Raw genomic sequence first — 13,592 nt, 5'->3', positions numbered from 1 at the left:
TCATTATGTGTTTTCATCCATGAATGCACACATACACGAAAACTCATAACATAAAAAAACACACAGAGATCATCATTGACTGGGTTGTTTGGTAGGGCATTTTAGCCATAAAGGATTGTCATTGTGTCCTGTGTCTGTAAATTTACAATTCCCCAAAACTGAGAATTTCTATGTTTTGGTACGTAGGGGGTTTGGTTTGGTGGTGGTCCTTATCAATCTCCTGGCCTCTATTCTTTTGGGGAAATATCCTATCAGAAGCAAAATGACACATAAATTTACAAATTGGTGAAAATCTTTGCCTCCCTTTGGTTTACTTTTTGAAAAAAAAAAAAATTGAATTGTATTTTGAAAGTTATGTTATTGAAAAGAATTTTGAAAATTGAAAATTTATTTGGTTATGAATTTTGAAAATAATTTTAGGATGATTTGTAATTTTTTATTTTATTTTTTTGTAATTGAATAGACGGGTATGAGAGAAAATATGATTAATTGATGTGTATAATGTGAGAGTACGAGAGAGGAGATAGAAAAAAATGATTGATTGATTTATTAATAATAATAAAAAAAGACGAGAGAGAAAAATAATTTTAAAAACGGATAAATTACAAACACACCTCCTGAAATTTATTTAAATTACAAATTATCCTATGTGGTTTTAGAAATTACATTATGTCTCCTAAGGTTTCTAATTTTATAACAAATAGGTCATTTTATTAATAAATCATCAAGTTAATTAACAATTTTTAATAATGTTAAAATTTTATTTTTTAGATAAATATGGTAAAACGATAATTTAGATAATGGTAATAATTTAGATAATAAATATGTCATCCAGTTATTTCAATTAATAATTTAGATAATGGTAAAACAATATTAGGTCATCCAGTTATTTAGGTCATCCAGTTTTAATAATTTAGGTCATCCAGTTATTTCAATTAATAATTTAGATAATTTTAACATATTATCGTTTTTAGATAATAAATATATTTTTTAGATAATAAATATGTTCTTTGTGATTAATAATTTAGATAATTTAGATAATTTTTAATAGGTCACTTTTGTGTCATTTTATTTTTTCATTTTTTCAATTAATTCTGTTAAATTAAAAATTCTAACAGGGAGATATTAGTAATTTTTCAAAACACAAGGCGCAATTTATATTTTAAGTAAATCTTGGATGGTGTATTTATAATTTACCCTTTAAAAAATGATAAATCAAATATGTTTCTTGATTTTTTTGATCCAAATGTTAATTTAAAAACTAAACCAAATTTAGGTACAAATCTTGATTGTGTTGGGTGCAAAACAAAATACATTTAAGAAAAACGAAAAGTAAATTATAAATATATTTTTTAAGATTTGTATAAAATATGAATTACATTCTAAAAATCACATTCGTTGAAGGTTTTAATTTAATGACAAATGACAAATGACAAATAATCTCTTTTATTAATAAATTATTAAACTAATTAATAGTTTTTTTAATGTCAGAATTTTATTTCAATTAATAATTTATGTAATTTTGTCACGGGCAAATTATGCCGATAGTCCCTTAATTTTGATCATTGTGACATTTGGTTCTTGTAATTTTAATTGGCTTAATTTTGATCATGAATTTATAATTTTATCTCAATTTAGTCAAATTGATTACGATTGTTAGCATTTTTTAATAAAAAATAAACACGCAAGTGGCATATATCATGCTTTTAGGGGTAAAATTATAAACTACTCAATTTAGGCTCCATTTGGCAAGAGCTAAACGGGGCTTTTTTGGCTATTTTAGTCACAAAAGACAAAATAGGCTATTTTAGCCACAAAAAATAAAATATCACGTCCAACCTATAATCATTACATTCTTCTCTCACAAAAAAAGTCAAAAAAGCCAAAAAGTCAAAAAGTCCTTCCCAAACCAAACTTTTTAGCCCAGGCTAAAATAGCCAAAAAAAGCCAAAAAGTAAAAAAGCCAACCCACTTCCCAAACGGAGGCTTAGTGAGTTAATATCAACTAATTTAGTGATAATTTTTTGTCAAAAATACTAACGATATTATCAATTAGACTAGGGATCTTCTGGGAACAATGGTAAAAAGCCAGTTTTTTGACTTTTTAATTTTTTTGGCCAAAAAAAGTCGGCCTTTTTTATCTAAAACAATCCAGTTTTTTGCCAAAAAAGTCAAAAAGTTAAAAAGTCAGTTTTTTACCAACTTTTCAAAACATCACTAAATTGACACAAAATATATAATTAAGGGTCAAACTCGAAACATTCGAAAGTGTGAGGATTAAAATGACACGTTAGACAAAATATAGAGACTATCATTGTAATTTGTCCTTCTATTATTGTATAGAATAATAGTTATAAATTTTATTTTTTCAATTAATTTCGTTAAATAAAAAATTACGACAAAAGAATATTTATAAATTTTTAAATCACAAAGAACAATTTGTATTTTAAACAAATTTTAAAATATGTATTTGTAATTTATTCAAAAATAAAATGTATTTAACGAGTAGTTAAAAGGGGTAATCTCTGGCAAGAGGAGTAGGTGTAATAGAGAAGAGGAGATGAAAATTTATTTTTGAAAATAAGGTTCTATTTTGAAAACAAGTAGAAACTAACCGAATAGACCCTCTACTTATAATTTTCTAGCTTCGAATGTCATGTTGATTGAGAATTTAAGAAAGAGATTGGATCAGTAATCCACAACCCCACTGAAAAAAATAATTGTTTGTGAAAAAATCGTATGGAACTATCCATCTCCACAATGGTACAATAGTGTGATTAGCATTACCCACTTATAAAATATTACTTTGTATATGATAAAGATTTTTACCTAATTTTATAATTTTCATCATAATTTACTAATATCACATATTGGTACACAAACAAATATATTTTATCTTATATCTCTAACATATTACTACCACATTAATAATTTTATAAAAAGACGCATAAAAAATAGAGAGTGGATCCAATGTAGGATGAATTAAAATAGTGAATAGAACAAAATATTCAGTTATATCACTCTCTCTATTTTTTATCTGTTTTGGTAAAAAAATTAAAAAATTAATCAAAATAGTCAATTCTTAAATAAAATATTTTGACTTTTTAATTATTTCAATCAAAAATTTATCATCCCAAACAATATTTAAATATTATATGAATTAAATTTTTTTAAAAATTTAATATAAGTATTGTGGGGATATATTTTCTGAGTACCAACACGTGATCAAAGTGACGTCGACGTGTCAACCGGGGTGCCACGTGTCCTGGTCGTGATGCCGAGGTGATCTCGGATAGGCCGAGGTTATCTCCGAAGATATCGGAGTCCAGGATAAGCGGATAAGAAACAAGAGTCCTAGAATGAGGAAGGACTTCAACCTGAATAAGGATAAAGCTCTTAGGGAGTTTATCTTTTATCTATTGGAGAGTCCAAGATAAGCACTGAGCTGAATTCTATTGAAGCTAGCCTTCTATTGGAGAGTCTAAGATAAGCACTTAGCTGAATTTTATTGAAGTAGGCTTCTATTGGGACTAACCCATGGGTCTAAGGTACGCAATTTATATTCTGAACAGTAAGTTAAGTACTTGATCTATCTTTGAGAGATATCTGACTTGATCGTCGGAGTACCCGGGTGGACGAACCACCACCGGAATCTCTTCTTTCTATTGCAGGTCAATCAGGCGCCATCTATTCTGTCATACTCTCCAGCTGAATACTGAGTTGACAGTGTGGTCAAAAATTCACTAACACAAGTATGTTAAAATTAAAAGACATACTAATTTTCTCTTAAAGATATGTAATGTAGGAGTATTTATATTTATTTATTTATTTGGGCTCGGTGCAGGAGTTTGACTTGAGTCATGGGCCGGCGTGGCACTGTGTGGTGGGGAAGAGTTTTCGAATCGTTTGTGACTCACTCACCGGGTGGGTTTGTCTACATCACTTTCGACTCAGGGTCTTTTGGGAGCAATGGTAAAAAATTATTTTTTTTTCTAGCTTTTTTTTAACCAAAAAATGTCAGTTTTTTTTTTTTTATCAACAATAACCCAGGTTTTTGCCCAAAAAAAAGCCACTAAAAAAGTCAAAATAAACCAGTTTTTTGTCAAAAAAGTCACTAAAAAAGTCAAAAAAATAAAAAAATCAACTTTTTACTAACTTCCCAAAACACCACTCACTCTGTTTCCTTCTCTTCAAAACAGAAGTCCATTTGGTCACCGACCCACCTACCAAATCAGAATAGCAAAAAACAGAGTCCCTTTCGGGCAATACAATAAAAATGTTTTGGAGCTCTGAAACATGAGTTCTAAAAGAGCTTTGGAGGTGTATCATATTCTATTGATATGATGTTTTGACTTTATATTTTTATGTTTATTTTTTTCTTTCTTATTACATCATTAAAATTCTTTTTAGAACTCAAAATTTAAAATTCTCTATCATTATTATATTCATTGCATTTCAATAGGGATAGTTGCAATTTTTTGAAACTCTATAAAAAATACGATTATTTTGAATTATTATCAAGTGAAATGCAATTTCTCTATACAATTATATGTAAAACAGAGTAGCTTTTCAGGGAATGCAATTATGGAAGAAAAAAAAAAAAAAAAAGAGTGTGTGTATAAGCAGACTAGATTGTAATCATTTCTTGTTAGTCTTATTTGGAAAATGAGTGAGAGCACTAATTAGTGTTATCATTAATGATGTGGTAGTGGATCTCACCATGATTGATTTGATGTTTTGATCTTGGTATTGTATTTTTTTTTTTTATTATTAAGAACCATATCATTAGTGATCTTTTTAGAGTTCCAAAATTAATAGTCATATTATAGTCTCTTACAATTTACAGAGATGACATTTGAGATGGAAAGTTACCTTATCATTATTTTATGTGTTTTCATCCATGAATGCACACATACACGCAAACTCAAAACATAAAAAAAAACACACAGAGATCATCATTGACTGGGATGTTTGGTAGGGCATTTTAACCATAAAGGATTGCCATTGTGTCCTGTGTCTGTAAATTTACAATTCCCCAAAACTGAGAATTTCTCTGTTTTGGTACGTAGGAGGTTTGGTTGGTGGTGGTCCTTATCAATCTCCTGACCTCTATTCTTTTGGGGAAATATCATATCAGAAGCTAAATGACACATAAATTTACAAATTGGTGAAAATCTTTGCCTACATGGGTGTAAGAAAAAAATTTAATTAATTAATGTGTATAATGTGAGAGTGTGAGGGAGGAGAAAGAAAAAATTATTGATTGATTTATTAATAAAAAAAAAAAGAGAGACGAGAGAAAAAAATAATTTTAAAAATTGATAAATCAAATATGTTTCTTCATTTTTTTGATTCGAATGTTAATTTAAAAATTAAACCAAACAGTATGTTTTAGGTACAAATCTTGATTGTGTTGGGTGCAAAACAAAATACATTTAAGAATAAAAATGGAAAGTAAATTATAAATACACCCGGTATAAAATATGAATTACATTCTGAAAATTACATTCGCTCTATTGAAGTTTTTAATTTAATGACAAATAACCTCTTTTATTAATTTAATTAACAGTTTTTTATGATGTCAGAATTCATTTCTATTAGTAATAATTTATGTAACTTTGTTATGGGCAAATTACGCCGGTAGTCCTTGTATTTTAGTCATTGTGTCATTTTGGTTCTTGTAATTTCAATTGGTTCAAATTTGAGCATAAATTTATAATTTTGCCTTAATTTTGTCTAACCAATTATAATTGTTAGCATTTTCTAATGAAAAATAAACACCTAAGTGGGCATATATCATGCTTTTAAGGGTAAAATTATAAACTTGCTCAATTTAATAAGTTAATCTCAACTAATTTAGTGATAATTTTTCATCAAAAATACTAAGATATTGTTAATTAGACTAAATTGACACAAAATATATAATTAAGGGTCAAAATTGAAACATTTGAAAGTGTGAGGATTAAAATGACACATTAGACAAAATATAGAGACTATCATTGTAATTTATCCTTTTATTATCATATAGAAGAATAATTAGAAATTTTATTTTTTTAATTAATTTCGTCAAATAAAAAATTATGACAAGAAAATATTTATAAAATTTTAAATCATAAAAGGACAATTTATATTTTAAGTAAATTTTAAAGCACGTACACATAAGTTATTCAAAAGTAAAATGTATTTAATGAGTAGTTAAAAGGGGCAATCTCTGGCAAGAGGAGTAGGTGTAATAGAGGAGGAAATGAAAATTTATTTTTGAAAATAAGGTCGCAACTTGTACCTCTATTTTGAAAACAAGTAGAAACTAACCGAATAGACCCTCTACTAATAATTTTCTAGCTTCGAATGTCATGTTTGAATGAGAATTTAAGAAAGAGATTGGATTAGTAATCCACAACCCCACTGAAAGAATAATTGTTTGTGAAACAATCTTATGGAACAATCCATCTCCACAACAGTACAATAGTGTGTTTAGCATTACCCACTTAGAAAATATTACTTTGTGCATGATAAGGATTTTTACGTAATTTTATAATTTTAATCATAATTAACTAATATCACAAATTGGTACACAAATAGATATGTTTTATCTTATATCTCCAACGTATTACTACTATATTAATAATTTTATCATTCAATCTCATCATCCTCCTAATCCCGCTAAATTTTTTAATCCCACAAACAAATATGACCAAAAATTTTGTTTGAAACTTGGAAAAGAGAAGACACAGAAAAACCAGAAGGTCCCCCCCCCCAAAAAAAAAAGAAAAAGAAAAGAGACCAATTCTCATTTCCTTTCCCTAACCAAATTGTAAAACCAAACACAGCACAAGAGTTTCATTAAAAGCTCTGATTTCTGCTTTCTTTAGTTAAAGCACAATGCTAACACAAAACCCTACGTCCCATTTGCCACGAGACCTCTGCAAATATGAACATAGGAAGATAATTTGTTCTCAAAGATCATATGATTTTGTAATATGACCTAGGTTCTCTACATGACCTCCCATTTTTTAAACTCAGATCAGTTGATAAAAAGAATTAGCTACTTCATTCATATTATGCTTTACTCTGTTATACATAAATTCAAGTGCCATGAAAAATTTAAAACAAAAACTTTGCAATGCAATCATCAGATAATAAAAAACAATGCCATGGAAGTACTGAATCCATAACCATGAGAACTTTCCACGAACTTTCATAGTACATCAGCCTATATTTCAATTCTCTCATAAATAATAAACATAATCACAACATCTATAAATGACACCAAAAAACAAAAAAACAACTACTAGGCATAATATGCATCAATGAAGGATCTTGAAGCTAGGGTTACAGACATTGCACATCTTTTAACTTTGTATAAAAACAAGGATTTGATACAATAGATTTTAGTGAAGTCATTTTATAGAACAAGACAGAGCTCTAAATGTATAAGAACGTGCCACTGATTTCTAAGTGAAATGAATTAAAAGTAGACTTCTAGGCAGAAAATACCAGATTATATTCTAACGTGCCTCGTTGCATTTTTGCCAGAACTAAGACAGGTTTCGCTCGCGCATAAACTGTTCTATCTTTTCAACATCTTCTGGGATGTCAACACCATGAGCTTCATGGTCAACCTTTATGACCTGCAAGAAAAGAAACACATGAACCTCTGGATCAACTTTCCATTCTCCATCTTTCTAATATTCAATTCTCGGAGTTTGTAATATTCACGGTTCACATAATAAACAAAACATAATGTCAAGAAAATGAGCAAGGTCACTGGAAACAAGACGACCTTTTCATTTCCATCTGAACTGCAAATGATGGTTTGTGGAAGCAGAAATAAATAGAACAGAGCAAATGCTTTCAATATATACATGAAGAATATGATATGACGCAAGAAGAAATATGGCAACTAGTAAGAAATTTGGGAAACAAAAAGGTCTAAGAAAGCAGATAAGACACAAAACTTTAGGTGAGAAGATTGAAGAAACTAGAAAGCAGTGTTAGTTAATTATTATACGAAGGGCTCGAGAAAGCTTATTCAGAACTGCATTGTTTCACTAATGTTTCTATAACAATTCAAGCAGCAATTCCCATCCCTGTTCGTAACATTTCCTAAATAATTCCAATCAAACTTTTTAGAAAACTCATTTCCAACCAGGGACAGGTTACTAATATGGTCCAAAACACAACCAGTGTTCAATTGATGACCAAAATAACACTTTTTATCCAGGATGGACATTTTTTATGGCTTAGGTTCCCTGAATGCTCCAATGACTACAAATAGTATGTTGGAACATTTGTTATACGTGGGAACTTGAATAATGATAAACAAATGCTAATTCTCAGCAGAATCAGGCACTTGAGTTCCACAGATATTTTACCACCTATTAGGGCACAAGTTAGAAGAAGATATATCAGCTCAAGATTTTACCAAATTGGTAATAGAAAGAAGTCATTGACCTTACTATAAAAAGCCTGAGGCTGTATTTGGTTGAAGGATTTAGAGAGGGATTTGGAAAGAGAAAAGAAAAAGGTGTGTGAAACTAGGTGAAATGCAAGTATATTTTATTCATATTTCACATACCTTTTCCTTTTCCCTTTCCAAATCCGTTCCCAAATCCCCCATCCAAGCACAGCGTAAAGAAAACAAATAAGGTTTTATAGTTACTAGTAGAAACCATGTTCTAAATCTTTGCATATCAATGCTTGTAACACCATAGAAGCATAAAAACCAGCTTTAGCAAGAAATTGGGAAACTAATAACTATTCACCCAAAAAACAAAAAGAAATTGGGAAAAAGGGAAATCAGTTATCGGTTAACAAATAAAGAATGGAAGCAATTTTAACAAGACCTTCATCTTATAGCCATTCTCAAGGACTTTCAGCTGTTCCAGATCCTCTTCCAGTTGCAGTGGAGTGGGCGGGAGCTCTGGATATATCTTGAGGAACTTCGAATCGTAGCTCTGGCCAGATATTTAGAGGGAAAAAAAATACATTCTTTACTAGTGTCATACCAATATTGCGAAATAAATAACACAGCACCACAAAAGAATAAAAGGGAAAGAAAAATAGCATATCCTTTATAGGAAATATTTCACTTAGTACCTGAATCCCAAGATGAAGCAAATATGGGAACCGCGGATTGACCTTCCCCGACCTGTATTTAGCATGTACATCCTCAGTTTTACCATTCAGAAGGGAAAAAAAAAAGAAAAAAAGAAGTGAAATGCAACCAAATATAACATAATGAAAATACTAACTTATTATATGGCATCAGTCCTCTTGAAAAATAGATTGCATAGCCACGATTATCCACTACACATTTCACTCGGTTCGGATCAAATGCGTCTTCAGGTTTCAAAGATGTGACTGCAGTGCTAAACACTGCATCTGGGGTTGCCTGCAGAGGTCAAAATACATGAAGTTATTGGATAAAATACAACAACCGGAGCAAAAGAATTTGAGTTCAAAAGAATTTGCATTTTATTTCAGGCACACAGGGCGATTGGAACACTTCTCACAACCAGATTTTACGTAGAGTGGTGTCTCCTGCTAGCCCCCAGAAGGGAGGTTCAAGGCTCAAGAGTAGCTCAACAGTAAAGTCCCGGTTGGAACCAAATTTTTTAAAGCCGAATGCGTTAAGCGAAGCATTTTAGTGAGGTAAAGGCGTAAAGATTTCTAATTACAATTTTTTTATATTTAGTAAATAAATAAAATATTGTAAAATAGAAAAAATATTAAAAATTAAATTTGAAAGTGTAAAATACTTTTCTCCTCAAAGAATAGAACATTTCACTGAAGAAAAGGGAGCTTGTCCACATCTCAAGTCAAATCAACTTTCTTAGCTTCAATTTTAGAGTTTCTCATTTGAGCATTAACTTTGTGTTTTTTTGTTAACTGGGTCAGTCACTTGATTTTTCATATGGAATATGTTTGCAAAAGAAGGTTTTTTTTTTAAATGTTTAAATCATCTATTAGATAAGTTTAACAAGAGTCTAAAACAAGCTCTTCATATGCTTACTCCATATATGCTTATGCACAAAAAGGTGTACAACGCACATCTAAGGCACACACCTCCTATTGTGATGCACAAGTCCTTTGAGAGTATTGTCTCAAAAATCCAAGCCTCGATGCATTTTTCCCTTACCTCGCCGCAAGGCAAGCATCGAGGCAAGCCTCTGTAAAGCCTTTCAAAACTGTGGTTGGGGCAAGAGCATGTATTTTTGTCTTACTTGTCCACAACTGGGCAACTCAGCATCTGTGCTTAAACTTCTAATAACACTTTGCTACAAGTAATTACACAGCTATTAGTTTTCATCCGAGAAAATTTAAAGGATTATGAGTTTTAACACAAAGGATGGAGTTTGACTGAAAGTTAGGCTTGTCGTGTCTCTGTGAAACTCAGACAAGACAACAGATGCTGTGCTCTTTTGGAACCCTAAGATCAGTCACGCATGGAATCTACTGTGACATTCCAGTATGTTCAGAATTCATGTCATGTTGCTGATATGAACAATAAGGGAACTTCTGAATTTAGGCAAAGAACAGCATAGATTCTTTGTTTACGAGGTCATAGTGACACTTCATTGAGAGAAAATCAAATAGAAACAAATTTACCTGCAGCGCTTTGACAATCCCATCTATTACTTCCGGATCAATTAGAGGCTCATCCCCTTGAATATTGACAACAACATCATATTTTTCCTTCAGCTTTTGTAGTGCTTCATTGCAACGCTCAGTACCTATAAATTTGATTATCACTATTAGGTATTGGCAAACCCAACAAAAATGTTGAAAGTTGCAACAAAGAAAAAAAATGGTTCTCACCGTTTCGGCAAGATTCTGATGTCATTATCACATCAGCACCAAATCCTCGACAGCATTCAGCAATCTTTTCATCATCGGTTGCCACAACTACATAGAAAAGAAGCTACCAATGAAAAACCACACAAACATACCAAAAAGATGTAAAGAATCCTAAAATGATGTGTTTAACAGTTTTCATATACGATAATGTCATCATCAATGCAAAACTATTATTTATGGTTTAAACTTTACTCAAAGCAATGATCCAGATACTGAATTGAGGGAACTAGTTCATCCGAGGATGAGTATAGTAAAGCAACCAATCGTTTAGTTTGTGATCTTTAAGCACATCAAAAAGAGAGATGCAACTGTTCTGACAATGATATGATTCATGAACCTTAGCACCAAAACACAAAAGATGAAGCTCAAGTCGTACCGACATGATCCAATGTAGTTGCCATTTTTGCCCGTTCCCATGTTCTCTGCATATGAACAATTAAAAAAGTGAGGAAATTTTTTTTTTTTTAAATAAATGAAAAGGATGAGGGAAGCATTCATGATGTCATAGCCTATATCTAAACAATATTACATGATTTAATACAGCCAGAAGCCAAGACTTCAACTGCTTAAGTAGTGAAATTTGTGCATGGAAGAAAAATCAACTCTAACTTCAGAGACTAATTAAATAAAAAAAATAGGTAAAAATGTAAGTAATATAAGTGTTCATAAGTAATTTAAGTTAAATGATATAGGAAAATAATATAAAAAGTAAGTACAAGAGTTCAACATATCAAATCTCACTCTCCTTTGCAGCTACCTTTTGAGGTCAATGAAAACTTACATTTCTGTAACTCGGCTCTTCACTTGTGAAGATTACAAACTAGGGAATGCAGGACTACAACTAGCTTACCCATGAAAAGAAATAAATAGAAAATTCATAAGTAAAGGCCACCTGTTCGCATCCTCGTTCAATCCTTTTGGAATCATTGGATTGGATCCCTTTTCTCATTCAAAATTTCCTCCTTTCTTCCACTCCATCCTGAAGAGTAACTAGGACCAATTTGGAGAATAATCTTCTCCTTTAAGAATAATAAAAAGGAAAAATGGAAAGTATTCAATTGGAAACATGACACGCTTTAGTCCAGTTCGAATTCCAAAATGTCTGATCACAAACCTCCTTTTAATTTCATCTCCTTCCAAAACCTCAGCTTCAGGATTAGAGATAGTGTTACTGAAAGACTGTCTCGCTCTCAATAACCAAAAACTAAGTACTTTCACAAGATTATGTAAACAACATGAAATTTTGAACAGTATTGATGGTCAATTCAAGCAACAGCCTTTCATTTGACAAAGTACTCACTAGATCTAGCAAACATAAACAGAACTCCAATCAAATGTCCACCAAAAAAATAACCCATCACTTGTGTGTGTAAGAGCATTTCCAATCCTTCATCAATTTTTTACATAAAATTCAAATATGACAAAAAAATGGCTAAAAGTGTGCTACAGCCACTTCATCAAATCAGTATCAAATTAATGGACAGGGAAAATTTTTCTTTTTACTAAATCAAATATGAACCAAATGTTTCACCAAATTTCTAACAGTCATATTTTTACTCAAATTTGAAGAGATTTTAAAAAGATTAAGGACTCCAATCCTTACACTGATTTTTCATAAATTTAAGTCAAAATATGGAACACTCCAATCCTTACTCTCTTTTGTTCATCAACTGGTTTTGAAAATTTCCAAACTTATCCCAAAAAAAAAAAAAAATCCGTGTTTAACCATTTTTAATTAAAGAAAAACTCTTCTTAAAATTTCATCTCTAGAACTAATTTGACAAGTTTTTGTAAACAACACGACATTCGAACGGTATTGATTGTCAATTCAAGAAATGGAGATCTTAAAACAATGAAAATACAAAATTCAAATTCAAATTCGAAACAAAAGAAAGCAAAGCAATTGCAATTGATGGAGAGTGATAATAATGCGTAGTAAGTAGAACCTGGATCATAGGTTTTCCGAGGATCTGAACGAGAGGTTTGCCTTGGAAGCGAGAGGAAGCGAAACGAACAGGAATGATTCCGACGACTCGGCTCCGGAACTTGCTGGATCCGAGGCGGAGATAGAGGTATGCGTGAGCGCCGAGTGCCACCGCCACCGCAGCTCCGATTACGACGCCGTGAACGATCCATGCTTTGGTTGAGATTGAAGATCCAGAAGAGGACGAAGAAGAGGAAGAAGAAGAAGATGATGGAGTACAGATCGACATCGGGTTCATGTTTCTGATTATACTCTCGGTCTCCCCCTCTATCCCTGACAAGTGACGCGAGTGTAAAATATATCAACAATGATACTTCTGTAAGGTTCGTTTGGGGTGTGTTGACTTTTTTTTGTCTTTTTTTTTTTTTTTTTTTGGTTATTAATTCGATTTTTAACACATTAGAACTATAAAACATACAAATTAGAGTTTCAAAATATTTTTAAAAATTTATTAGAAAATATATTTGCCCCTCGTCAATTATATATTTTAATTAAAAAAAATCATTATAAAATATTACATTACTCTTTTTATTTTTAACATATCTATTCATGAAAGTCAAAAAATTATTAAAATAATTTATTCCCAAGGTAAAAAAAAAAACTATCATCTTAAACAAAATAAATTTTAAATTTTGTTAATTTTAACTTTGATTTTTTAATTTATTTTAAATTTGAATTATTTATCTATTTTTATTAAATAAACTTAATATTTTAAATCATTAAATTTAGAAGTGGCCAGCCAAATCCA

The 13,592-nt window shown here is 30.8% G+C and overlaps 1 protein-coding gene across 1 annotated transcript; it reads right to left on the bottom strand.

The window, feature by feature from the left end:
* Positions 1 to 7,137: 7,137 nt before the first annotated feature.
* CKS (Nucleotide-diphospho-sugar transferases superfamily protein) lies at positions 7,138 to 13,239 on the bottom strand. Its single transcript, XM_028208175.2, has 8 exons — positions 12,807 to 13,239; positions 11,237 to 11,282; positions 10,822 to 10,908; positions 10,612 to 10,736; positions 9,255 to 9,394; positions 9,100 to 9,151; positions 8,847 to 8,957; positions 7,138 to 7,631 (listed from the first exon to the last, which is right to left on the bottom strand). The coding sequence occupies exons 1-8, from the start codon at positions 13,080 to 13,082 to the stop codon at positions 7,539 to 7,541; spliced, it is 930 nt and encodes a 309-aa protein (XP_028063976.2). The 5' UTR covers positions 13,083 to 13,239; the 3' UTR covers positions 7,138 to 7,538.
* Positions 13,240 to 13,592: the final 353 nt, after the last annotated feature.

The sequence above is a fragment of the Camellia sinensis genome, chromosome 7, assembly GCF_055761805.1.
Source record: "Camellia sinensis isolate YWXY chromosome 7, ASM5576180v1, whole genome shotgun sequence".
In the NCBI taxonomy this organism is placed as follows: Eukaryota; Viridiplantae; Streptophyta; class Magnoliopsida; order Ericales; family Theaceae; genus Camellia; species Camellia sinensis.
Note: the sequence above shows the minus strand (reverse complement) of the source record. Positions and strands in the feature narration are given on the sequence as shown.